This window comes from Protopterus annectens, chromosome 12.part0 (assembly GCF_019279795.1).
Source record: "Protopterus annectens isolate FY-2018-M chromosome 12.part0, PAN1.0, whole genome shotgun sequence".
Taxonomy (NCBI): Eukaryota; Metazoa; Chordata; order Ceratodontiformes; family Protopteridae; genus Protopterus; species Protopterus annectens.
In genome coordinates, this window is record NC_056746.1 from 523,860,209 (window position 1) to 523,886,393 (window position 26,185).

General features: G+C 37.9%; 1 protein-coding gene across 1 annotated transcript in view; it reads left to right on the forward strand.

The window, feature by feature from the left end:
* The window catches only part of DRC3 (dynein regulatory complex subunit 3), a 557,555-nt gene that overhangs the window by 463,935 nt on the left and 67,435 nt on the right, over positions 1–26,185 (forward strand). Inside the window, exon 10 of the mRNA XM_044089663.1 lies at positions 14,008–14,131. Within this exon, the coding sequence (XP_043945598.1) occupies positions 14,008–14,131 (124 nt within the window). The remainder of the gene's footprint in view (positions 1–14,007; positions 14,132–26,185) is intronic.

The window sequence follows — 26,185 nt, forward strand, 5'->3', positions numbered from 1 at the left end:
GATCCACTCAGACAACTAGGTGAAAAAGGGCTTAAGCTGTAGGTGCATTAAGAGGCTGCCTTTCTGCTAAAGGCACTGCTATTGTTAGAGTAGTTCCCTCCAAATTGAGTGTGTGTTGGGGTTGACTTGTGCTCCACACCCAGGAACTGGTTGAGTGACAGACCTCAGTCCATTCACTTTCTGTGGTATTAGTCCAGTAATACTACTGGGTACATCACCCACTGACCCAGGGTCTATATTATGATATCGCAAGCTCAGAAGAGCGAATGACACATAATTGACCCATGTAAGTGAAAGCTTACAATGTCGAAACCTCAGAACAGCAACTTTTTCCAAGGAGAAAAAAATCGCTGTTCTGAAAAAAAACAACAACTGTAAAACATTACATAATGTGGGGGGCTTTGCCCCCCCACACCCCCTGACGTGGGGGCTTTGCCCCCCCCACACCCCCCTACTTAAATATACCAACTGCAAGATCACACTACAGTGCCAAAAAGGCAAAGTAGCGAAAAGCGGACAAACAAATTCTTTCCCAGGGAAAGAATTCACTGAAAAGCCGCTTCGCTATTTTGCTTTTTCTTGCTTTTCAGTTCGACAAAGATACATTCGACAAACTGCGTCTGCAACAGCGTAATAGGAAACCACTGACCAGACTGCAGTACTGTCCACTACATTAAGAGTATCTGCCTGCATTGCTTACTTGGTTTGCCCTTGGCAGGGTTCGTCCTAACAGTCTTGGGTCCATGACACTTCTTTCCCAGGCAGTCTTCCTTGTTGTGTCTTTGGAATCAAGACTCCTTAGCTTAGTTTATGTCTGTGCTCATTCTTCTATCGGGTCCTGCAGTAGTTTGCTTATATTTCCTTTGCTCAAAACAGCATTTTTTTTTCTGGGGGACTTCCAAGATGGCTGCACACTGATCATCAGCTTAATTTCAACTCTGCAAGTTTGAAAAAAGAAACAAAGATATAAAGACTAGTAAATCTGCCAGTTTTAGTAAAATTAATTTAGCATACTGCCTGGATGCCAGCAAAGAAGAAACTAAAAGAGCCTGAAAGAAAATCAGCTAGAAACAGTAAGAGAAGACTTTGACTGGAAAGAACCCTGTAGCTGTTCAGCAAAATGAGCAGTTCAAGCTCAAGCTTTGGTACAAGAGAAGGCTGCTAGTAATTTAAAAGAAAAAATAAATCAAACGTGCACAGAGCTGACTAATATAAACAAAACACTGAACAAGTACATCAAATCAAATAAAAAAAAAGGCTGGAAAAAATGGAAGAAGCTTTAAACACCTATTCAGATGAACTGATAAAACTACAGAAATCAAAGATCGAAATGTAGAAAAGACTGGCTGAGCATGAGACTGCTCAAGAAGAGCTGTTTCAAAAATGGTAGTTAGAGGACAGAGCACACAGAGAGAACCCAAGATTTTCTGCTGTACCAGAGAAACTGGATAGAACAGAATGTATTAGTTTTATGAAACCACAAATAAAGAACTGGACTGGTATTCCATGGCAGGATCTGTTAATTGAAGGGGCACATCAGTGCAGTCATACCAGCAGAGTCTGCGGTCTGAATGGAGAGATGATAAATCAGCAAGCAAAGAAGAGCAGTATTGCTGGAAGTGCATTCATCCTCAAGTCTTGGTGAGTACCTTCATGAGGTAGACCCTGTTTTTCACAAAATCTCACCAAGAAGACACTGATATACAGACTGTATTTTATATAGCATATATCATGGACAAAGGTAGGTTAAAAAGTAAAAAAGATTCTGTAGCTGGGTGCACAAGAACCAGGATAAAAACGTTCCTAAGCCTGGTAGGCATACTGGTGTCAGGACTGGAAAAAATGACAGCGTAGAATCCTCAAGATACAGAAACATTCCTACAGTGTAGCTAGGCCAAGTTCAAGGGGTGGATGCCCCCCCCCCTGTTGTAAAAGGAAGTAGTCCACAATTATAGAGTGGACCATTGAGGATAAGAAAGAAATTATGTATTGTTACAATTATGCAAGAAGCCCAAAATTTCAAGACAAAAGATATACAAAAAGATTAAGAGAGAAGTTATAGGAAAGAAAAATACTTGCACAAGAAAAATTGTCATAAACTTGAAATAAAAATTTGTGTTTGTTAATATACCAGATTTATGAAAAACATTATTTAGACCAAGAAACCTTGGGCTATTTGGAAAAACAAGCGACTGAGTAAGTCTGAAAATATAAAGAACAACATTTAGAGATTTTTGAAAGGTATAAAAAAGAAATATGGACATGGGAAAGAAAGACCGATCTGATTTGATGCAATATGCATGCAAAGGAGAGAGCCTAATTAATTAATCAATACAAAAAAGCAGCTCCAAAGATATTCAAAGAGAAATACCAGCAAAGGCCTCCAGATAAGAAAAAATTCACAATAGAAAAAATAAGATCACAAAGAAGGAACGTAGAACAGAAGATTAGTGAAGTAGATGTTAAAAAAAATAGAAGTTGAAGTTATGGAATACCTGCGAAGTGAAGGATTTAGTGCAGAAGTCTAACACAGATTATATCACAGTATGATGGGATGAGTCCCCCAAGTAAGGAGAAACAGGAGGAGCAAGAGATATATGAAGAAGAAATATGGACATGGGAAAGAAAAAGAGATTTAATATGGTGCAGTATTTATGCAAAAGAGAAAGCAAAATTAATCAATACAAAAAGAGCAGCACCAAATATATTTAAAGAGAAATATAGGCAAAGGCATCAGGATATGGAAAATTTTACAATACAAAAAAAAAAGAAAAGAGAATTACTAATGGAGAAGTTAAATGGAAACTGAGGTAATGGATTACCTGTGAAGTGAAGGATGTAGTGTAGAAAATTTAAATCTGATAACACCACAGCAGGATAGAGCAATGGATCTCCAAATTAAGGAGAAACCCGTGGAGAGGGAAACATCTGATGAGTTGCCATATGAAGATACTTTGGAGCCTTTCATAGGGAACCAGTAAAAAAGGTCAGTCGGGGTTGCACAGCAATGGAAGAAGCAGGAAACTGTGGCAACTCTGACACAGTCAATGTTGTAGACTGACAGGCCAGTGAGTTCCCATATGAAAGAGCAACAGATGACAGGATAAAACTGGATGAATGCAGTACAGGCAGTTGCTCTGAAACTTTCTGAAGAATGCCCCCAGGAAATGGAAGACAAAGAATGTGCCCTCAGTTTTGAAGAAAATTATCTCAGAAAAGAGCTGCTTGATTTAATAGAGATGGACAGATATATTAAGATCAATGAAAGACATAGACTACAGAAAGTCAATAAAACTCAAAAAGTTAGAAGTCTGATAAAACAAATGAACACAGTAAGTAGGACTGTTCATAAATATTTGTGCACTGTAACAGAAGTAAATAGGATATATTATTGTGCAGCTAAATTAATAACAGAGTCTTACCACAGAAACACAGGGCAGTAAGGGAAAGGAAGAGGAAGAATCAAATGCCATCATGGAAGTATTGAATAGAGAAAACCATAAAACAATAAAAACAAGAAGTGTCACTGTTAAAACAGTATAGAAGAGAAGAGGGAACAGATTAACAAAAGTACTCAGAAACGTAGACATGATAAAAGCAATGCACACTCGGAACAGATCAGGATCTATTGTGCACTATCACAAATAATAAATTAAAAATACCAGCACAGGCAGAAAAAATAGAATATATGCAGATAAATTTAAAGAAAAAGTTCAAAATAAGCAATTTATTGATGACCCAAAAACGTTTTATAGACAGTTGGGAAACAAGACAAAAGGAACTGAAACACCACCAAAAAAAAAGATGAAATAGATACATTTTGTGGTGGTGGTGGTGCTGCGGTAGCGTTGTCGCCTCACAGTAAGACGCTGTCCGGTTCGATTCTCAGCTAGAGCGTCTTCTGTGTGGAGACATGCGTGAATGGGCGTACCTTCATTGAAGGTTGTGCGTCAGGCCTGGCAAGCCGGTACGTAAAAATCAACTGCCAATCATTAGCGGACCGGAGTTCCGCTGTGGCGACCCCTAACCAGGAAAAAGCTGAAAGACGCAAACAAATCAATGAAAATTCTGTGAAACATAACAAAGATGCCGAATAGTACACTGGATTTGATACTGACAAAGTTTGTAGTCAATTTAGAAGAAAACTCAGTCATGGCAATAGAACAAAAGGGTAAAAAGAAAGTCATATGGAACAAAGGATCATTTGTAGTTAAATTCATAATGGAGAACTGTATAAATAAGAAGAATCTAAGTATAGCATGGATAGACTACAAAAAAAGCATGTGACAGTATTCCACATTCATGGATAAAATGTATAAGATACACCTTACATTGATCGATTAATATTACAGCGACCATGAAACTGTGGCAAACCACTTTGCGGTTCAGCCATGATAAAAGGCAAATTATTATTCCAGTGATAAAAAATTCAAAGGAGGATATTCCAGAGTGACTCTTTGTCACCACTGCTCTTTTGTCTTGCCCTTAACCCATTAAGCTGTCTACTTAACAGATTAGGCCATGGCTACAATTTGGCTCCCAGAAAATGACACACTAAAGACTTCTCATCTTCTTTTTGTGGATGATTTAAAATGGTATAGCTCATCATTAAAGAACTGAAAGCAAAACTGCAAGTTTTCAAAACATTTTCAGATGATGTAAGGATGTCATTTGGTCTTGATAAATGTGCAAAAGCAGCCTTTAAAGCAGGAAAGCTGCAACACCAAGAAAACATCAGGCTGGGGCAGGAATGTGGTATAAAAGAACTTGAACAACATGGAGTGTATAAATATTTGGGAACTGTTGAAAGATCAACAATAAAACGAACAAATGTAAATAAAATTTAGTAAGGAATATTATAGAAGATTAAAATTAATACTGAAAACATTGCTAGCATCTAGGAACAAAGTCCAAGCTCCAAACAGAAAATACAAAAATTAGACTCAAAACATACACTAGCTACACAGATCAATGAAGGCAGTCCTCTAGTATGATGTGGGTTCCACCAATAGTTCCAAGAACAATTCCAAAAACGACTCGAACCAAAATTGGTATAAATTTATTCCAGAAAAATCAAACTGGCAAAATAAAGCAGGAATAAGCGCTTTTGTCTCCTCACCGGAGACCTCCTCAGAATCAAAATTAAAATGTTGGTAGCGCTATTTATAACACTACCACTCACAAAATAATTGACTATTAAAAGTACCAAAGTCCAAGCTATAAACCAATTTCCTCTTCCGTCCTAACTTAAAGCTCTGGAGTGCTTGACTGGTCCCAAAAGGTGTTGGATTGATTGGACAGGAAAACAAGAATGATGATTCATGCTTATCAAATGATTTATAAAAATCAGTGTATACCAAGACTATATATTCCCCATTCTGAAGGAAGTATGGGGCTCCTCGAAACTGATTACATGTATAGATCTCCGATCATAGGACTGCATATATATTTGCTGACCACACAAGGCCCAAATGTAGTGAAAGTTTTAAAACATGATGTGAATAAGTCTAAAATGACTTCTTCCCTGCTTAGTTTAGCAGAAGCATAGTGGTGTCAAACAGGAATGGAAATCAAACCAGAAGCAGATAAAATCAGGCAACAACTGAATGTGCCAAAAAACAAAAAGAAAGAATATAAAGTGAAGGATCAGATGAGAAGTCAAGAAATGTGGAAAATGCATAAATGTAGTTGCAAGTACAGAAAATTCTTGGAACAGCCTCATGTTGATCAGGATCAAATGCAGGAATGGTTAAAGGTTGGTAAATTTAAACCAAAAGACAAAGGTTAATATTGGTGGCCCAAGATAGTAGACTATGTATAATGTTGGTTTACAAAGTCCATTGAACATGTGGGAGAAACAGACAAATGTAGGTTTTGTACAACAGAATTGGAAACAGTCGATCTTGTTGCCAGTTGTTATATACTAATGGTAGAAGGACTGTACACTGAAAGACATAATAATGTGGCAAGACTGTTGCATTGGGAATTGCACAGACATTATAATACTGAAGTAGCTGAAAAACATTGTAAACATAAGCAACAAAGCATTATAGAAAATAATAACGTTTATATCACATGGGATCACCCATTACCAACAGTTTAAAAAAAAGATGTGAGAAAACCAGATATAGTAGTCCATGAAAAGAAAACAAAAGTAGCATTGATCATTGAAATTGCTACACCAAGTGACTACAGTGTCATAAATACAGAGAGACGCAAAGTCATAAAATACCAGTATTTTCAGGCAGAAATGAGGGAAATGTGGAAGAAGGATACCCAGACAGTTCCAACAGTAGCAGGAGCAAAATGTCTTATAAAAAATAATTTAGAATTGTGCTTAGATATGTTACCAATGCATGTAACTGTATGAATTGCAGGAGGAGTCAATAGTGGGCACATTGCAGGTGCTGCAAAGAGCCCTTCTGGATAACAAAGATTGAAACAATACTAATTACATGAAATTTAATCATACTTTGACTTAGGAATGGGGTTCATTCCTGTTATGATATCAGAAACCCAAAAGAGTTGGAGAAATTAAAAAAGGCAGAATGAGTTGTTGCTGACAAAACTGTGGCAGATGGACAAAGTATTAAAAATAGGAAACAGTAGAGTGTTTGTGGAAAATGATTATTAACTGTACACCAGGCAGAAGAGACGCAAATTTATCCCACCAAACATGGACTTTTGAGAGGCAGGTGTGAGATTCAAGCTGCTATATCTAGCTGTCTTCAGAATATTCCTTCCAAGAAAATCAAAATAATTTTTTGATGTAGAACAGGCTAAGGAGTAAATAAAAAAGTCTGTCCAACAAAAAGTGAACCATCAAAGAGAAGGGGACTCTGCTTCAGATTTTCCTGATAAAGCTCATACAGAGACTTTACCCAGTAGAACATTTTCCAGTGTTCCAAAGGAAAATGCTTGAAAGACAGAAAAAAGCACAGTAGTGGACTAGAAGAATTGGGAGTATCTTAGACTTGAACCAGAGTCTGGGGTTGGGGAGACAGAAATAAACAGGAATAAGACCAGCAACACTGAAATTAGTGACTATAAAGCATCAATCCCGTTTGTGAAGCATGGCTTTACAAGAACAAAAATTGGCTGAGAAAGATTGGACTTTTAATGACTTTGTTAATCTTGCAGGCAGATTGAAAGGCATATACCCTACTTCATGTCATTAATGTTTAAAAGGACACTAAAATGAAAAAAGAAAAAAAAGTAACTATGTAAAAAATTTTTTTGTTCATAATAAAACATTTAAGCAGTGGTGGTGCAGTGGTAGCATTGTCGCCTCACAGCAATAGGTTCTTCCGTTCGATTCTTGACTGGAGCACTTCTGTGTGGAGTCTGCATGTCCTCCCCACAGTCGAGTGGTGTTTGAAAGACATGCGTAGAATGGGCGTGCCTTTGTTGAAGGTTGGGTGTCGAGCTGGCACCTCGGCATCATAAAAATCTACTGCCAATTATTAGCGGACCAGAGTTCCGCTGTGGCGACCCCTAACAGGGAGAAGCCGAAAGAAGACCAAACAAACATTTGTGTAAAACATTTAATTATATAAATTATATGTTATATATTAAAGCATTTTCAGTGATTGTTGTATGTGATAAAGATACTAAAGTAAACAACTACTTTTTCTTTCTTAGTTTTAAGAAATGTATGCAGTACAATGTAAAAGATGAAAGGCTTGACAAAATCATCTTTAAATTACTATGCTGTAATCTCGGGTTGTTGCGGTAGGGGTTGGGATGTAAAAGTGCACTGATTCTAATATTTGTAGAGTTGAGATGTTTTCTCTTAATTTCGCATAGATGAATATCTGGATTAAGGCCCTTGGCTTAATCTAATAACAGTGTTTTTGTGTAACCATGTGGACTTTAAAAATAAGCAATCAAAGTGAATGCAATGAAAAGTTTTCCTTTAGCAAATAAATGTTCATTCTGAGTTGAGAAGTCTGTAGCTGAGGGCAGCTGTACATTCTCTTCTTATGTTTCTATGGAGATAAGATAAATACAGGTGCAGGCAATACATATTGTGAGTTCTGAGCATTGTTTGCTGAAGGAATCATAAAATTAAAAGGCACAAGGGAAAACAGCTTAGTAAAAACAAAATCTGAAATTATTGTAAGTGAATAAGCGATAGTATGTTTCCTAGTACCTATAATTTACTTTTATTTAAAGATAGCTAGTGCACTTTTTCTTAATGCTAGAAGGTAATGTTTTCTAAAAGCATAGAGTCTGTTTTTTCACATCTGGGAGGGCAATAAAGATAAGACAAGATCATACAGCAATTACAGTAAGTAGAGCACAGGCTGTAACAGACACCTTAGCATGGATAACCTTAATTTTAGGTTAGGTAAAGTTGTATGGGTGTGACTGTTGATTTGGGACAATTGCTCCTATCAGGAGGGTTAAACTTCATTATTTGAAGATGTACATAGTAGTGTGTGTTTGTTTTAAGTTAACATATTATTGGGTGTTCTGAGGATGGATTTGCTTTTTTTTTTTTTTTTTTTTTGAGGGCTTTCATTAAAACATGAAGCCCTGTAAAATATGGCACAGGTTCAAATCGAGATGACAAGAAACAACTGTATAAAAGATCAACCTGCCAAACATTGATGGGTGCATGTAACGCAAAAGCCGAAAGCAGACATTTTTTAAAAAGCTGTCATATATAATGGATGGGAATAATAACTTTTTATCATAAAGACTGCACTAACCATAGTATTTTGGAATGTAAATGGCTTCACAGGTGCAAACAAAATGGTAGAAGTATTAAATTATATTAAGAAATTAGTATTCAGAAGCATACCTCTCAACCATACCGAATTTCTCATTTTTTACCGGTTTTGAGGTCCAAATTAATGGGGGTGCCACAATTCCTGAGTGGCACCCCTTAATTTCCGAATTTCCCAGCTTTTTAAAAATTTTCTTCACCTTTTTTTACTGACGTCATTGTGTGGAGGAGTGCACGGTGATGTCAGCTTCGTGAGCAGCCTGCCAGCCTGTCGGATTTTGGCTGAGGGGGCAGGGTTGCTGGTTCATTTAACTTCATTCATTTAGGAGGAAGAGATGGTTCACATGGTTGAGGAATGCGGTCAGTCAGTTAGTCATAGTGCAGTCCAAGGACAGTTCAGACTCAGAGACTTCTGTTTAACTTAAGTCTTTCACTTGTGGCTTTGTGCTGCTGTGTCTGACCTCAGCAAGTAGTAGTACAAATACAAACTACAAAGACATCAACATAGTACGTACATTACAGTTGCATACACAGTCAGTCAGTCAGTGACAGAAGAAAAGAACTCCCAGTCTCGAGTCCCATCCCGTCTTCCAAAATAAGTGCATTAAATCCTTTTTCACCCACTCCCCAGTCATTATTAAACTTTTCCATACCTTAACATTTAGTTTAGCATATAAATAACCTGATCTGAGCCCTCAGCTCCTTGCCTCCTTCCTTGTAGAGTACACACACTAGCTACACTGACTACAGAGTCAGAATACACAGAGATAAATGAAATAAATAAATGATGCCAAGCCGAAATGACAAACTGAACTGCATAATATAATACAAACGAGATGGTCATGGACGGTCTGGTCTGGTCAATTAATGTAATGTCCCTGTATAAACTTAAACTTTAAAACCAAGTCAACAGCCAAGCAAATGAGATATAGAGTGAGTGAGTGACTAATACTATTTTGCTTTGCCCTCAAAACTACACTTAACACATGACATAGGCAGTGGAGGATGGGGATTGGGAATACCGCAGCCAGTGCACTGTCTATCACATTAATTTACTTTGTGTTTTTTTTTGTTTACATTTTAGCAGCAGCAGTGCACGTGCTGGACTCGTCAGACTCAGTCACTGATCACACGAGTCACACGCTGCAACCTGCTGCCTGCTGTTGGGAATAAAGAGATAGGGGCGGGCCAGCCCGGGACAGACAAGACAAAAGAACTAAGAGACAGTTAACGGAACAGAAGCCTCTGCCTGCCAGAGACGGAGTGAGTGTGCGTGCCAAGTGCCATTGAGCAAGACTGAAGATTTGAACTGAAGCAGGCACGCAGTGCAGCTGAATAGCTAGCTGACAAACAGAGAATACACACTGACAGTGTTCTTTTTTAAATTTAAAATAAGTGGGGTTTTTTTATTGTTGCTCTTTCATTGCTTGAGTTGCACTTGCTTCTTATAATCTTGCTTGCCTTGCGTAAAGAGAAGGCACTGACTGGGTGGGACTGGGCACCGGGCAAACAACACACAAGTCTAACGGACTCAGAGCTGTGCGGTGGTGTAAAATAATTAATCCACCTAATTTTCCTGGTCCAAGAAAGTCAGTCAGACAGAGTGTCAGACTCATCATATTCATCATCATCATCATCTTTCCTCATCCTCTTCATCATGAAAACATTTATTTCTTCAGCTGCTGCTTCTTCCCCCGGCTCCTCCAGCACTACCAGCAGGTAAATAGAAAAAAGATAAGAAAGTAAATGTTGTATGGGTATGAGATCATGTTTTTTTTTTTTGAATCATATCATACCTCTCAACTTCTTAGAGAAAAAAATCTGGACAAAGCCATTAATAAAAGTGGGACAAAGGCCCAAAAATAGGGAGGGAACATTTTTAAATATTTCTCTTACAAACTTATAAATTTGACAAGAGTAACAGATTTTGCAGTAGCAAATTTAGCATGATTTTTCTGAACAGTATGAAGTCTGAAACTCAAATGTCTGCCATTATTTTCTAACTTCAGTCTTTAATGATTTGCCAGTTACCACTAGTTTGGCAGAAAACCACAATTTTATGAGAAACAGATCAACAAAATATGAGGCAAAAATCTGGACATTCTGTGAAAATCTGTACAGTTGAGAGAGAGGTATGGTATAGACTCATGCGTTGTGTAACCCGTGTTGTATTTGCAATTGCAATGCATTATATATTGAAAAATAATGATGAAATGATCGATTCATTTTTCATTCTCTGTTACACAGTTGGTGGGTTAGGTAATAGGTATAATGATGATCGAGCAGAGGAGGACATGGTCATTCTGATCTGACTGGGGCACTGGGGCTAGCTAGGGAGAGGTAGGTAACAGGCTATTATTACTGCTGAAGGTCAGCTGAAGATGTAATTAATTATACAGAAATAGAAGGGTTTGGTGGCTACTAGCTTTGCACAGTAATCTAGCAGAGCAGGTCACTGTGTCCAGAGTGGCAGGCTTGTTACATTATAGCTACTACCCAGATTTGAAATGCAATATTTCAGAATGTTACAATCTTAGTCAAGTCTGTGCTATGCTCCATATGTTTGTGTATGTAAGGTCCTTTATGGAGCTCTGGAGCTAGCAATGCAGCTATTGATAACTAGTGCCAGTGGCACATATCACACTATACTGAGGAGGATGAGTCAGTCAGGACTGGAGTAGGGACTAGGGAGATGGATGGATGTGTGATTGTGGTTGTAGATATATTGTTTTTGTTTACAAACATGTAACCTCTGAAAGTGGATATGAAGCTGCTGCCTAAACAAAACAAGTTTCATTCTTTCATATGATACTCGACCAGACAATGTGCATGTGCTACAGCTTAGAAGCTGAACTAAGACAGGACAGGAGCATGGTTTGGTTTTTGAATGCATTGTTACTGGCTTTTCTGTGCTGCAAGATGGATTATAAATTTACACCAGTCAGTATAGTAATTGTTAGAATTTGTTTGTTTTTTATATATATATATATATATATATATATATGTGTGTGTGTGTGTGTGCGTGTGTGCGTGTGTGTGTGTGCGTGTGTGTGTGTGTGTGTTTGTGTAGTAGTAGTAGTAGTAGTAGCAAGTAGACTAGTTAGTACAAGACAGTCAATTTTATTTTTATATAAGAGAACTTTTAGTTTTATACAAGTTCAAAGTTTTGTGTTATATAATTAATAATATATAAATAATTTATCTGGTTTATATTTTGTTATTTAAAGAAGGCTGAAGGCAAGTGCAGTCTTACCCAGTGTTATTTTTCTAAAAGAATATTGTATTTTAGTTTTGCACAAGTTCAAATATTAATACAAATAAAACCTTATTGTTGTTCTTATTTTGTGTTTCATGATAATATTTTGGTTGTCTATTCTACAGTTTGTGTTCAAAAGTTGATATCCCACAATTTCATTGGAGTGGGCGGGACTACACAATTATGTATACACATTTTATGTTAATCAACATACAGATTTGTACCTATTTTTCATGGGCTTTGTCCAGATTTTTGATATTTCCAGGTTGAGAGATATGTTCAGAAGCCATATAGCTGAAACACTTGATGTCCTTAAAGAGTCATCTGCATATATCCCATGGACCTCTATTACAGGAGGTTTAAGGTATCAGACGGTGAACACTCTAGCTTGGCTAGGTTTTCCGTGTAGTTTTTACTAACTTCTGGGTTCACTCCTGAAATCCAAATCAATGACAGGAGTTTGAAGTATGGCAGTAGATGCACAGATGTATTCATCTCCATGTTGTATTACATTTTGCTACCTAACATGGAGTATGCTCAGATACTATTTATACATAGTCTACCAACCAATGTATAGGAAGTTTATATTAGACAAATAACATTCAGATGCCTAACTGAAAATATCCTACTCGTAAATATTCCACTGGTGATGTAAACTTTATACTATTGTCTCAACTGTAAATATTATAAAGTGCTATTCCTTTACTGAAATTGTTGTAAACCATCTGTTCTCTGCTTTTTGGCTTGTGTTGTGGCATTTACACCACAGATTAAAACTATGCCTGTTTAAGAACAACTTGGACCAATGGATGGATAATCAGAAATTCACCCTTGGTCTGGCTCCTATGTCTTTGATGGACAGAGGCATTCAGTAAATCACCCCCTATAAATTTATATAAATCAAATTTGTGGGTCACATTTGAGTTACATAACTAGTTTTTTAAGGGTCCTAGTGGTCATTAGCCTAGTATACACATATGAACCTCTGAATATTTAAGTGAGGAGGCTGTTGTGGTAATCTGCTCTACCCAGAGCCAAATTACTTGATAGACTTTAAATGTAATTTGCTGGTGTTAAAGATGGATACCTTCCACTGTTCTTTCATGGAGTTCACTGGCATTTCTTAAGACTTGAGCAGTCAGATTGAACAGAAAAGTACATTGTTACTCCATGTGGTTACTTTTTAAAGGACTTCCTTTATTTCCTCAGCAAAATGAGGTGAACATTTCTATTTTTTTAGGCTTTTCAGCAGCATGTTTGTGAGAATGTTTCATTCCTCTCAGAAATATATGTCCAACCTTTCATTGTTGTTCTCCATAACAGCAGAGCATCCCTTATGCAGAGCTGCATCCTCTGTGTCTTATATACCTCCACCTATCCTCAACCCTTTTCTTATTTTGCCCATGGGGTCAGGGTGTCACTTCAATAGTGACAATCATCTCGAGCCAAGGTTTACACTGCCAGGTGGCTAGCCCTGCCATGAGAGTTCATCTGTACCACTCACTCGCTCACACACTCACATCTACAGCCATTTTAGAGTATCCAATCCACCTAGTGCACGTGTTTGGAATGTGGGAGAAATCGGGAGCACCAGGAGGAAACCCACGTGATGACGGGGAGGACATGCAGACTCTGCACAGAAGGCACCCCAGCTGATATATATATATATATATATATATATATATATATATATATATATATATATATATATAAAATTCCTGTGATAACCTGGTGGGAAGAAATGAAGAAGTGTGCAAGATCATTTAAACCACATATCTTGGTTATGCCAGATTATGCTCAAAATGTTGCTGTCTTTTGTGTAATGTGTTATGTGACAAAACTGTGAAGGCTAAAGGCATTAAATAATAGCCAGCCCTTACAATTATAGTATAGATCTGGCATTCTTGTTTTGAACAGTTTTGTAATGATCACATTGTATTATGTTGTTGTATGATATGTCACCATTTCCAAAAGGATATGTGTATAAATTAAAGCTGTAGCATTTCCTTGACTTTCCTACAATCTCTCAGTGCCGCGATTTAGAAAATATACACCATGAGAAAATTCTGGAACTGTCCATTGGTACCTTGGAAAAAATGGCAAAAAATGAATTCAATGAGGAGATCCCCGATGACCTAAGAATGGTAAATTATAAACACTATATTTTTTGGTATATGCATTGTATTATAATGAGCAAATTCTCATACTGCATGCCCTCCAGATTATATGCAGGAAGATTTCTTGCTAGTGCCAGTCTCTTTTCAGTGCACTGGTGTTACATCACATACTGTCCTAACTACCCCAACAGCCCAGCGCTAACTATAGTGATATCTGAGTAGTACAGTAAATGCAGCCTAATGTTTATCAACACAGTGATTTTAAATCTGATGTCTGAAGTTTCATCTCCATCACCTACAGGATTAAGATGAATGGTCTTAGCATGGTACCTAAAACTTTCCAAGACTAACACCTTAGCCATTCCCCCTTACACACAATGCTGCACATCAAAGGACTCCTGCAAATCTTTTCAACTGCATGTTAAAGTTAACTCAACCATGAAACAGCCTCAGACAACCACTGTTTCTTAGAGTCTCTTGGAAAATAATTCTACGAGTTTCTGTCAGGTTTGACTCCTTTAGTCCTTATTACTTCTATTCAGGTTAGTTTGTTTCATTTCAGTTGGCTTTTATTTGGCTAGTTGTTAGGCTAAATAGTCAGGCTCTTCTCCCTCTCATTTGTTAGTACAATTTTGTTGCTGTTTACATGCTAGCTTTTTCTCTGCAGTTATGGCGAAAAAGCAGAACTCTCAGTCCTTCAAAAAGTATAAATGTGGAGCAAGTCCCCACATTCAGGATTAAGCATACTAAGTGTGTAAAATGTCTAAGTGAGGATTATTTTTCAGAGGAGTGCCAAATTTGTCCTGCCTTTAAGCCCTTCACACTAAAAAAGAGAAAGAACAGACAGGATTAAAAAAGTAAAAAGCAACCACTGTCTAGGATATGCCAAAACTACTTTATTTTAACATGTAAATTACTTTACTTTAAAACACAAAGCTTTCAGGTAAGAATAACCCTTCCTCAGTGCTTCCATTCATAAAATTAAACCTTCCTCTTATAAAATGTCTTAGTATCATGTGATACAGCCAAAGCAGAATCTTAAAGTGATATCTGAACGATCGCATAAAAATCAAAACAAGGTCAAATATAATGATTAAAAATATATACATAACAAAATGTTGATATGGATCCAGGTTTAAATGGTTACATTAGCATTAAACCCATTTTAAAGAAGAAACAAATGTGTTTGCAGTAAACATTGTAAATACAGAAAAATATAAAACTATAAAAATAAAAAGCAAATGGTGTAATCAGAAAGTAGAATGTCAAGATTTTTTTGTGGAGATTGGTAATAGATAAATTGAAAGTAAAATGAAATATGCCATATAAGAAGAAAAGTGAACGAATATGTTTACATTGTCAAGAAGAAGAAATAATGGAACAACCGGTTTTGAAGTGTAGAAGAGTAAAAAGGTTATGGGAAAACTATGTAAAGAAAAAGTTTTTGAAGATATAAAAGAAGTGGATAAAATAAACATGGATATGATTAAATATGGATATTATAAAAGTACAAGTAAAGAATATGTTAAAAGAAAGCATAAAAAGATATTGTGTGTTACATGGGTTTTATGGAATGAAAGAATAAATTATGTTTAATGGTAAATGGATTTTTGCAACAATATTAAGTAAAATGAGATGATGGTTATGGAAAAAAAAGGATTGGGGTCTAACAGGGATGAATATGAATGTGTAAACGGTGTTTTGTGTGTGTATGTGTGTGTGTGTGTGTGTGTGTGTGTGTGTGTGTGTGTGTGTGTATATATATATATATATATATATATATATATACATATATATATATATATATATATATATATATATATATATATATATATATATATACACACACACACACACACACACACACACACACTGGATATAAAAAGTGTACACACCCCTGTTAAAATGCCAGGCTTTTGTGATATAAAAAAATGAGACCACAATAAATTATTTCAAAACTTTTCCCACCTTTAATGTGACCTATAACCTGTACAATGTTAGGGGAAAAATTATAAAAAATAAAAAAATGTACAATAAGCTGGTTGCATAAGTGTGCACACCCTTAAACTAATACTTTGTTGAAGCACCTTTTGCTTTAATTACAGCATTCAGTCTTTTTGGGTACACACCTCGCATCAATTAAAGAGACTCTGATTAACCCCAAATGAAGTTCAGCTGTCCTAGTAGGATTTCCTGACATTTACTCAGTTGCCTGCTACAACAAAAGCCATGGTTTGCAGGGAGCTTACAAAGCATCAAAGGGATCTCATTGTTGAATGGTATCAGTCAGAAGAAGGGTACAAAAAAATTTCCACAGCATTGGATATGCCATGGAACACAGTGAAGAGTGAAGACAGTCATCAAAAAGTGGAGAAAATATGGGACAACAGTGACGTTGCAAAGAACTGGACATCCCTCCAAAATTGATGAAAAGACAAGACAAAAACTGGTCAGAGAGGCTGCCAAGAGACCTACAGCAACACTTAAGGAGCTGCAGGAATTTCTGGCAAGTACTGGTTGTGTGCTACATGTGGCAACAATCTCCCATATTCTCCATATCTCTAGCCTATGGGGTAGAGTTGCAAGACGGAAGCCTTTTCTTACACAGAAAAACATCCAGGCCCAGCTAAAATATGCAAAACAATACATCAAGTCTCCCAAAAGCATGTGGGAAAATGTATTTTGGTCTGATGAGACCAAGGTTGAACTTTTTGCCACAATTCCAAAAGGTACGTTTGGGCAAAACAAAACTTCACATCACCAAAAGAACACCATCCCCACGGTGAAGCATAGTGGTGGCAGTATCATGCTTTGGGGTTGCTTTTCTTCAGCTGGAACTGGGGCTTTAGTCAAGGTGGAGGGAATTATGAACAGTTCCAAATACCAGTCACTTTTGGCCCAAAACATTCAGGCGTCTGCTAGAAAGCTGAAGATGAAGAGGAATTTCACTTTTCAACACGAAAATGACCCCAAGCATACATCCACATCAACAAAAGAATGGCTTCACCAGAAGAAAATTAAAGTTTTGGGATGGCCCAGCCAGGGCCCAGACCTTAATCCAATAGAAAAACTGTAGGGTGACGTGAAGAGGGCTGTACACAAGAGATGCCCTCTCAATCTGACAGATTTGGAGCGCTTTTGCAAGGAAGAGTGGGCAAATATTGCCAAATCAAGATGTGCTATGCTGATAGACTCCTTCCCAAGAAGACTGAATGCTGTAATTAAAGCCGAAGATGCTTCAACAAAGTATTAATTTAAGGGTGTGCACACTTATGCAACCAGCTTATTGTATGTTTTTTATTTTTTTATATTTTTTCCCCTAACAGATTTGTTTGTTTTTCAAATAAGTTGTACAGGTTATAGGTCACATTAAAGGTGGGAAAAGTTTTGAAATTATTTATTGTGGTCTCTCTTTTTTTATATCCCAAAAACCTGGCATTTTAAAAGGGGTGTATACACTTTTTCTAGCCACTGTATGTAGACATATATATATATATATATATATATATATATATATATATATATATATATATATATATATATATATATATATATATATATATATGTAAACATTTGGTACATTGGGATCTTTTTAATCCACTTGAGCAATCACCAGCTCAGACAGATGGGACCTCAGTTTTAATGACAACACGCTCAGGAGTGTAGCAGCCCTCCCTCCCCATGCTGCACTGTAGTGTCAGCATTCCATCTTCCTGTTGTAGGAATAGAACCTACAACCAAAGGTGAGTGTGCCACCTGCTGTGTCACTGACACTTTCCATGTATTTCCAAAGGGGGATTTAGCATGGCTACAGTAAGGTCCACCCTTCCCTATGTGTCTGAAATTGGCTGGATGTGTAGTTTGTGCCTCCAGGATGAATACCTGCACATCACAATTGTTAAGAAAGCTAGGATGTTCTTACACCTCTGGATATGTGCCAGTCATTTTCAGTTCTAAAAGTTGCTATTTGGTCTCACTAACAGCCACGTGGGTGTTCACCAAGTGCATGACAGTAATGGCAGCAGATCAAAGGCTCCAGGATTACAATTTTTTCCTACTGGGTAAGTGGCTAATGGAAGTCCCAAATATGGAAAGTTTTATTGTCCCCCTGGGATTCCCTTCTTAGGCTTTTCTTGTCCTTGGGAATATCAGTGAACACTCAAAAAGTTCCAGCTAATGCACATATAGTCAATTACATTCACAGGCTGCACTCTGGACACTCTGGTTTGTTTAACATTTTTCCATCATATTAGATACAGTCCATCAGCTCCATATTTTTCTGTTAGTCCAGAAGAACTCTTTACTAATGGCTGTCTATCTTCATGACCCAGATCTCAATGCATCCATAATGTTCACAGTGATCCATGCCAGATTCTACATGAAAGACTTCAGTGGATTCTCAAAGTTCAGAGAAACCAGCTTACAGATGCACTAAATGCTCAGATCAAAATATCCAGGATTTGCAAGCAACACTTCTCATGGTGGAATTGCAAGTCCAAACTCTGTCTGGGCAGACCATTCCAAGTCCTGTCTCCCTGGCTGTTATGACCACTGATATATCTGCTTTCAGGTGGAGGGCATTATTTGGAGAAGACAGCCTGTGGTACATGGTCCAACCACAAGGCCAGTCTGCACATCAGCCTTCTAGAAATTAGGGCCATCTTTCTCACCTTGCAGGCATTGCCGGACCCTTTCCATGCACACCAATGTAATTACTATCACTATGCTAACATGAGAGTTGTTTTAGTATATAATCAAATGGGGGCAACTCATTTCTGTCCAGTTTGTCAGGGGGTCATGAGAGAATGGGAATATGTCATTGCTTCCACTCACCCTCTCATTGTCCACTCACATCTCAGGGCAAACCAGATCTCTAACAAAATTGCTCAGTCACTGTCTGCTGATATTCCATGAGTGATTTCTCAATCACTCAGTAGCATGGACACTGTTCCATCACTAGCTGAGGTGGCTTGCTGTGACCCTTTCGCATCCCTGTCCAACCTGATATGCTTTTTTCCCATATTCTTCCCTTGGGAAGACACCTCAGAGATCCACTCAATATCCCCCTTATTCCCAAATTTCTGATAAGGCCAAGGCTAAAGTTATCAGAATATAACCCTTTTGGCCTTGAAAAGTGTGACTTTGGCCTCACTACAGGGCAGATCTCTCCTGAAGACATCCAAGAGCATCCTGTCTTACTTGTCCAGCAAGCCTAACTAGGACCTTCACTTCCTATAGTTAACTGCTTAGTTTCTTTAGTTCCCATGATTAGCTAGAAACACTCTGTACTATGATGGATGGTTAAAGGTCTTTACCTCTGCTCAGAAACCCAGTACAAGGAAGACATCAAAGCAAATGGACTTATTTTATGTTGTGGGCCATTTACAGTCTAGACCTGCTATGGTTCATGTTTGCAGTGTTTTGAAGTAGTTATCACAGATTTTCAGTGCAGATCTTAACTTTTCCTCATTCTTCAATGTGCATTTAATAGCCAAATCAAACTTTCATTAAAACTCAGATTCTCTCTCCCAAGTTTCTTTAAAGTGTGCAAAACCTCATGAGGTGCACTGTTTTTGTTTCACCCTACAGATGAATTTACCATTCTGCCTCAGGACCTTTACTTTGTTCTGTAGAAGCTTAATCTACCTCTCTTTGGGCTTGATTATTCTGCAGAACCGAACTGTTTTTCAAGCGAAGCACTCTTTCTTGTCACAGTTACCTCTACTAGGATTTTCAAACTTCAAGCCATGTATGCCAAACCTCCTTATTGGGTCTTTCACAAAGACAAACTGTCAATTTATTGATTTTCCTGCTATCTTCCATAAATATAATAACCACGAAGAATACCCACTTTATTGTAACCTCTGCAATTTATTTTTAGTTGGACAATAAAATCCGTATGGAAGGATTCGCAGCTTTTTTTTTTCATTTTTCCAACAAAAAATTGGGTACCAGCTGTCAGAGTCAACCCTATCTGTTTGACCTTTGAATTGTGGGAGTAGGTCAGGGGGGAGGTTGGAGACTAGCTGGTAGACCTGGCATGCATGCGTGGCTCTGGAGGCCAGGCTGCTTAGAATGATGTGCTGGAGGGACCAAAAAAAGTTATCTTCAGACCTAAGTTATCCTTTGGGGCTGCCATTGTATGGAGCATCCCTTCATTAAAACCACCTAAGGACCCAAAATTTGGAATCTGTCCTTTTGGAGTCAAAGTTGAAACTCCAGATATGAAAGTTATATGCTTACCATATTGAGAAGTCTTCAATGGCAGTTACATCTGCATCCCATCTTCCTCTTACTTGGACCATGACAGGACATTTGTTTATTAAAGGGTTTAGCAGCAGCATGAAGATATATTGTTTATGCTTTGCCTTTTGTGGAGCTGAGCCCTTAGATGTGCATCACTGTAAGTAAGGGGAGTGGCTAAGGTAACCTGGGAAAAGTTTTAGATGCCAGGATAAGTAAGTCCTGCTGGTCTTAGTTCTGATAATGATAGGGATGAAACTGCCAATACAGATCTGTCATTATAGGAAGTGCATAACTTTCATTTCTTCCCTATGACCCAGATTCATAGACGTGCTGCATGACTGCACAAGACTTGTGCTGTTTGGCAGCACTGCATAGTACACATATAATAATCACCTACCAAAACTTCAAGAGGCAGTATTTTAATGCAATAAATTGTATTCATTCTATACAGGTGAGTAGCATAGTTAATATGCAAACAAACATATCTCTGCAGTGAAATATCTATGCAGAAGCACAAGGCAGATTCCAAATGGCAGCCGTGCATCAACTTATGCAAGTCCCTCAATAGGTGAAAATGCTATTTCTCAGACAACTGCTTTTTGAAATAAAGCAATATGTACAAAAGCTATGGAGCACATCTCAGCATGGACTTCATCTGGCTAGCAGAAAGCAGTGCTAAGTATATATTACAACACAGGAATTGCTTCCACAGTGTTGTGGTGTCCACATACATTAACATCTGGCACATTCATAAAAGGGGGAAATGTGATGTTTGAAAAGTAGACAAAGGGATATGGCAAGCAAAAGGGCACAAAGCCTAACATACATATGTGTGCATGTGTAGGGAAGGCAGAGCATCACTTTTTTGTACTGATTGAACTCCCCTTTTCCTTTATACAGTAAGAAGAGAAGAGAAGGGGAAAATGAAAATAAAAGAAGGGCTGGAAAGGTATTAGCTCTCTGCGCAGATGCAGACAGACACAACAACAGAGACAAATGGGAGTGAATATACACACACTAGAATGGGGGAAACATGGGATGGGCAAAGACAAACAGAAGGCAGACGAAGGGAGTATGAGATGTAACACAAAAGAAAGGGGGGTCATATCAAGCTAGGATGATATGGAGTACAAGCAGCAGTGTGATATCCCCCAGCCCAGAGGAGCATTACTGTGATCCATCATCAAATGATGGCTCACAATGGCCAGTGATATGGGTCAGACCATCCCCTGGTGGCTTTAATGGTTGGAGCTGGTTGAATGAGTGAAGCTATAATGTGCTCCTGGAGGCTGTCCATCTGGGTCACATACCTACTCACAGCTCTCTCCAATGCAGTCTCTACCACCTCCTATAGCGACAGTGCATTGACACTAGTGAGAAGCTGAGACCCTCCTTTAGTAGGGCAGTTCCAGCCTCATCACCCTCACTTTCCTTAGTCACAGCTTCAGCAGAGGCAGGCTGCAGTCGAGCTGCTTGCAGAGTATATCAATCACCCAGACCTGCAGGGAGGAGATACAGTGGGATATTTTGCCATTAGTGACTCTATCCTGCCAATGGACTGAATATATTTAAAAGATAGCTCAGCATTTGTTAGTTGAACTAGCACCGCTTGGCTACTAGTCGACTGCTTCATGTAGTAGGGGACAATGTTCATGTCCTACTCTTCTCATGCTGAAAGGAAAAGTGTTACATCAGGAGACTGTGACAGTTTTTAAGGTAAGGTGCTAAAATAACACATACAAGCCACAGTCTCTTACATATAACCCATTACCTGTATGACAGGCAGCAGGGGGCCATGTGTGTCCCCTGTATATAAAGAGCCAAAAAAGTATTTCCCTTGTATATAAGTTAATATACTTACACAGAAATATGACCCTTTTATTCAAAGGGACACACCAGGTAGCATGAGGACATCCTAAGATGATGCAGCATAACCCCCTACTCCAATAACAGACCCTGATGAAACCTGCAATAAATGTAGTTGACATATTACAGTAAGTGGTACTATCATCTCACCTGACACTGAAGCACAACACAATAGCCCAAAATTATTTGCAATGCTGAAAGACACAAGGAATTGTCAGAAGTAAGAACAGTGTCCAATGTAAAAAAAGCAAGAAAAAAGTACAGTACAATATACTTACAATGCCATTTGTTACACTGTTGACTAACCTTTGCTTCCCATGCACAGAAATCATCAGGGCTTCGGTATCATAGGTCATCACACTGATGCCTGCACTAGTCTTCTGACATGTTAGCTCCCATAGCTGAGGTCAACATCTAGGCATCGGCTTTATGAAATGGACTATCACAGGGGCCCATAACCAGTCCCAAAATTGGCCATGAAGAAGACAGAGCAGGATCTTGCTCTCCTTCAGGCACCATGCAAGCACTCTCCAAATGACGCTAGCAAATGATGCAATAACCACATGAATATCCTTATAAAATTGTTTCACTTTCATAAAGAATCAATGGATTTTGTCTTTTCAGGCTAGCAATAAGCATTTAAACAAAGAAATATCCTTATTGGAAAATTCATCTAGATCTATACACCAAACTAGGAATGCCCAGATTCTAGTTTTTAGGTGATTCAGTGCTTAAAGGTATTAAAAATCTGTTGCCCAGAATAGAAAGGGAAAACATCATAGTTTCTGTTTTAAGCAGTGCAAGATTGAAAGATATGATAACCTCACTTGAAAAGCTATTTTCCAACATTGAGAGATATGATATTGTGTTAATTGTGGGTATAGCAAATGACGTTGGTAGAACTAATAAGGACAAATTTGAGGATGCAATTAAATTAATAATGCAGCTATGTGAAAAGCTAGGTTTTAGGCCCATTTTTGTGATGTTTTTCCAGCTCCCTGTTATAGGGAATTATTATTGAAAAGGGCAAGAGAATTTATTAACATTATTAAAAGGCTTAGTTGAACATCTGAAAGGGAACATATCTTCATTTGGAGAACATGTCATCTAGAAAACATTTTTTAGTTGAAATATGCTTCATTTGAATCACTGTGGTAATGCACAACTGTCTGGTAAGATCAGCATTGTGTTGAAAGCTTTTTTTAGTTGGAAATATTTAAAGGAGAGAAGTTCAGCTAAAGTCGTACTCAGGATAACATGTTTTGTGGCCAGTGCTCAAGTTTGAACAGTGAAGTTCTTGATCATGCAAGGCTAGCATGTGATGTATATGTTATTTTAATTCCTGAAACATGGTCTTTTAGAAGTGACAGAAAAGGAGGGGGAGTTTCTGTAGATATTAAAAAGAGCATGCATACTACTTTTTATTAAATGATCAAGATCAAGAAAGTATTAATTTTCTTCTTTTTTTCTTTCAGCTTCTCCCATTAGGAGTCACCACAGCAGATCATCTGTTTCCATTTCTTCCTGTTTTCTGCATCTTGCTCTGTCGCGCCAACCATCTGCATATCCTCTCTCACCACATCCATAAACCTTATCTTAGGCATTCCTCTTTTCCTGTAACTGGGTAGCTTCATCCTTAGCATCCTTCTCCCAATATGCCCAGCATCCCTCCTCAGCACATGTCCAAACCAAAGTAATCTCGCATCTCTGGCTTTGTCTTCAAACCGTCCAACCTGGGATGACCCTCTAATATACTCATTTCTAATCCTGTCCATCCTCATCACACCCAGTGCAAATCTTAACATCTTTAACTCTACCACCTCTAGTTCTGACTCCTATCTATTTGTCAGTGCCACTGTCTCTAACCCATATAACATAGCAGGCATTACAAAGACATGCATCTAGAGCATTTCTCCCCGGGCCTCCGCTGAAAATTGGCTTTGTTCCAAGTCTGACATTCCCGGTTAACAAAATGTTAAATAAATTAAATAAAAAAAAAAAAAGGTCTCATTACCATCTTGTAGACCTTCCCTTTCACTCTTTCTGGTACCCATCACAAATCACTCCTGACACTCTTCTCCACCCACTCCACTCTGCCCGCACTCTGCACTGTCTTCTTCACCTCTCTTCCCCACTCACCATTACTCTGAACTGTTGATCCCAAGTATTTAACTCATCCATCTTCACCAACTTTACTCCCTGCCTCCTCACCATTCCTCTGTCCTCCCTCTCATTCACACACATATATTCTGTCTTAGTCCTGCTGACCTTCATTCTTCTCCTCTCTAGAGCATATATCCACCTCTCCAGGGTCTCCTCAACCTGTTCTCTACTCTCACTAGAGATCACGTCATCCTCAAATAAGAAAGGGCTCAGAGATGATCCTTAATGTAATCCCACCTCTACCTTGAACACATCCGTGACTCCTACCGCAGACCTCACCACTGTCACACTGCCCTCATACATATCCTGTACCACTGTTACATACTTCTCCGCCACTCCTGAATTCCTCATACAATACCACAACTCCTCTCTAGGCACCCAGTCATATGCTTTCTATAAATCTACAAAGACACAATGCAGCTCCTAATAACCTTCTCTATACTTCCCCATCAACACCCTCAGAGCAAACATCACATCTATAGTGCTCTTTCCCAGCATGAAACCATACTGCTGTTCACTAATCATTGCCTCCCTTCTTAACCTAGCTTCCATTACTCTTTCCCATAACTTCATGATGTGGCTGTTCAGTTTTATCCCACTGTAGTTACTACAGCTCTGCATATCATGCTTAGTCTTAAGAATCGGTAGCAGTACACTTCTTCTCCACTCCTTAGGCATCCTCTCACTTTCCAAGATTTCATTAAACAAACTGGTTTAAAAACACACTGTCATCTCTCCTAAACACCTCCATGCTTCCACAGGTATGTCATCTGGACCAACAGCCTTTCCATTCTTCATCCTCTTCATAGCTGTCCTTACTTCCTCCTTGCTAATCCATTGCAATATAATATATCCGTTATATTATATAATAATAATTTTATATATAATATTATATAATTAATACAATAATATAATAAAATAATTAATATATAATAATATAATAAAATAATATAATTGGATAGATAATTTATCTATTGGAATAATATGCAAACAACAATACAGATTTTCATCAAGAAATTATCAATGTAGGAATAAATTTGAGCATTTTTTTCTGAAAACAGGCATATTCTGTAGATCTCCATGTTAGAGAAAAGAGGAGGAGGAACTTTTATTAAGGCCATGCACTCTTTTATTCTAAGTGGCTATGATGTGATAGCAGATGTTCCAAATGCCCCAGATTTGGACTGGGATTTCTCTGTTGGTAAAAACAAAAGTTACTGGGCAACCTATCCAAAGTATGTAAATGTTATGGCTACCTACTTGTTAATAATCTGACAAGAAAAATGAAACATATTAGACACAGTGTGGGTGAATGAACATCTTGTTATGGATATTTGTGAAGTCCTGCCTGATTTGGGTGGCTCTGATCATGTGTGTATGTTGAGAGTTATAGGTAAGGAAATGTATGGGTGTTTCCTCAATCTCAAGTGCAAGAAAGGACGTTTACTAATCTGACTATATGGCAATTAGGAAAGATTTACAAGAATGGGGACTGGAAAGATTACTTGATGCATAGATCTATCTCTGAGTCCTGGGACACATTTTATAGATGTATTAATCATCTGGTGTCTAAATATGTCCCAAATGTGGTTAGCTCCAGGGTTGATAGTATTTGCCCATGGTGATCACACAATTTAGAAAAAGAAAGATGGAAGAAGAATCACTACTAGGTAGTTTATAAAAGGGGGTCAGAACTGGCAAATAAAATTAGATATAATAAGGCCAGGTTGAAATTTAGGAAGCTGATGCAGGCAAATAGATTTAACTATGTACAAAATTTGGCAATGCATATGACTAGTAAAAGAA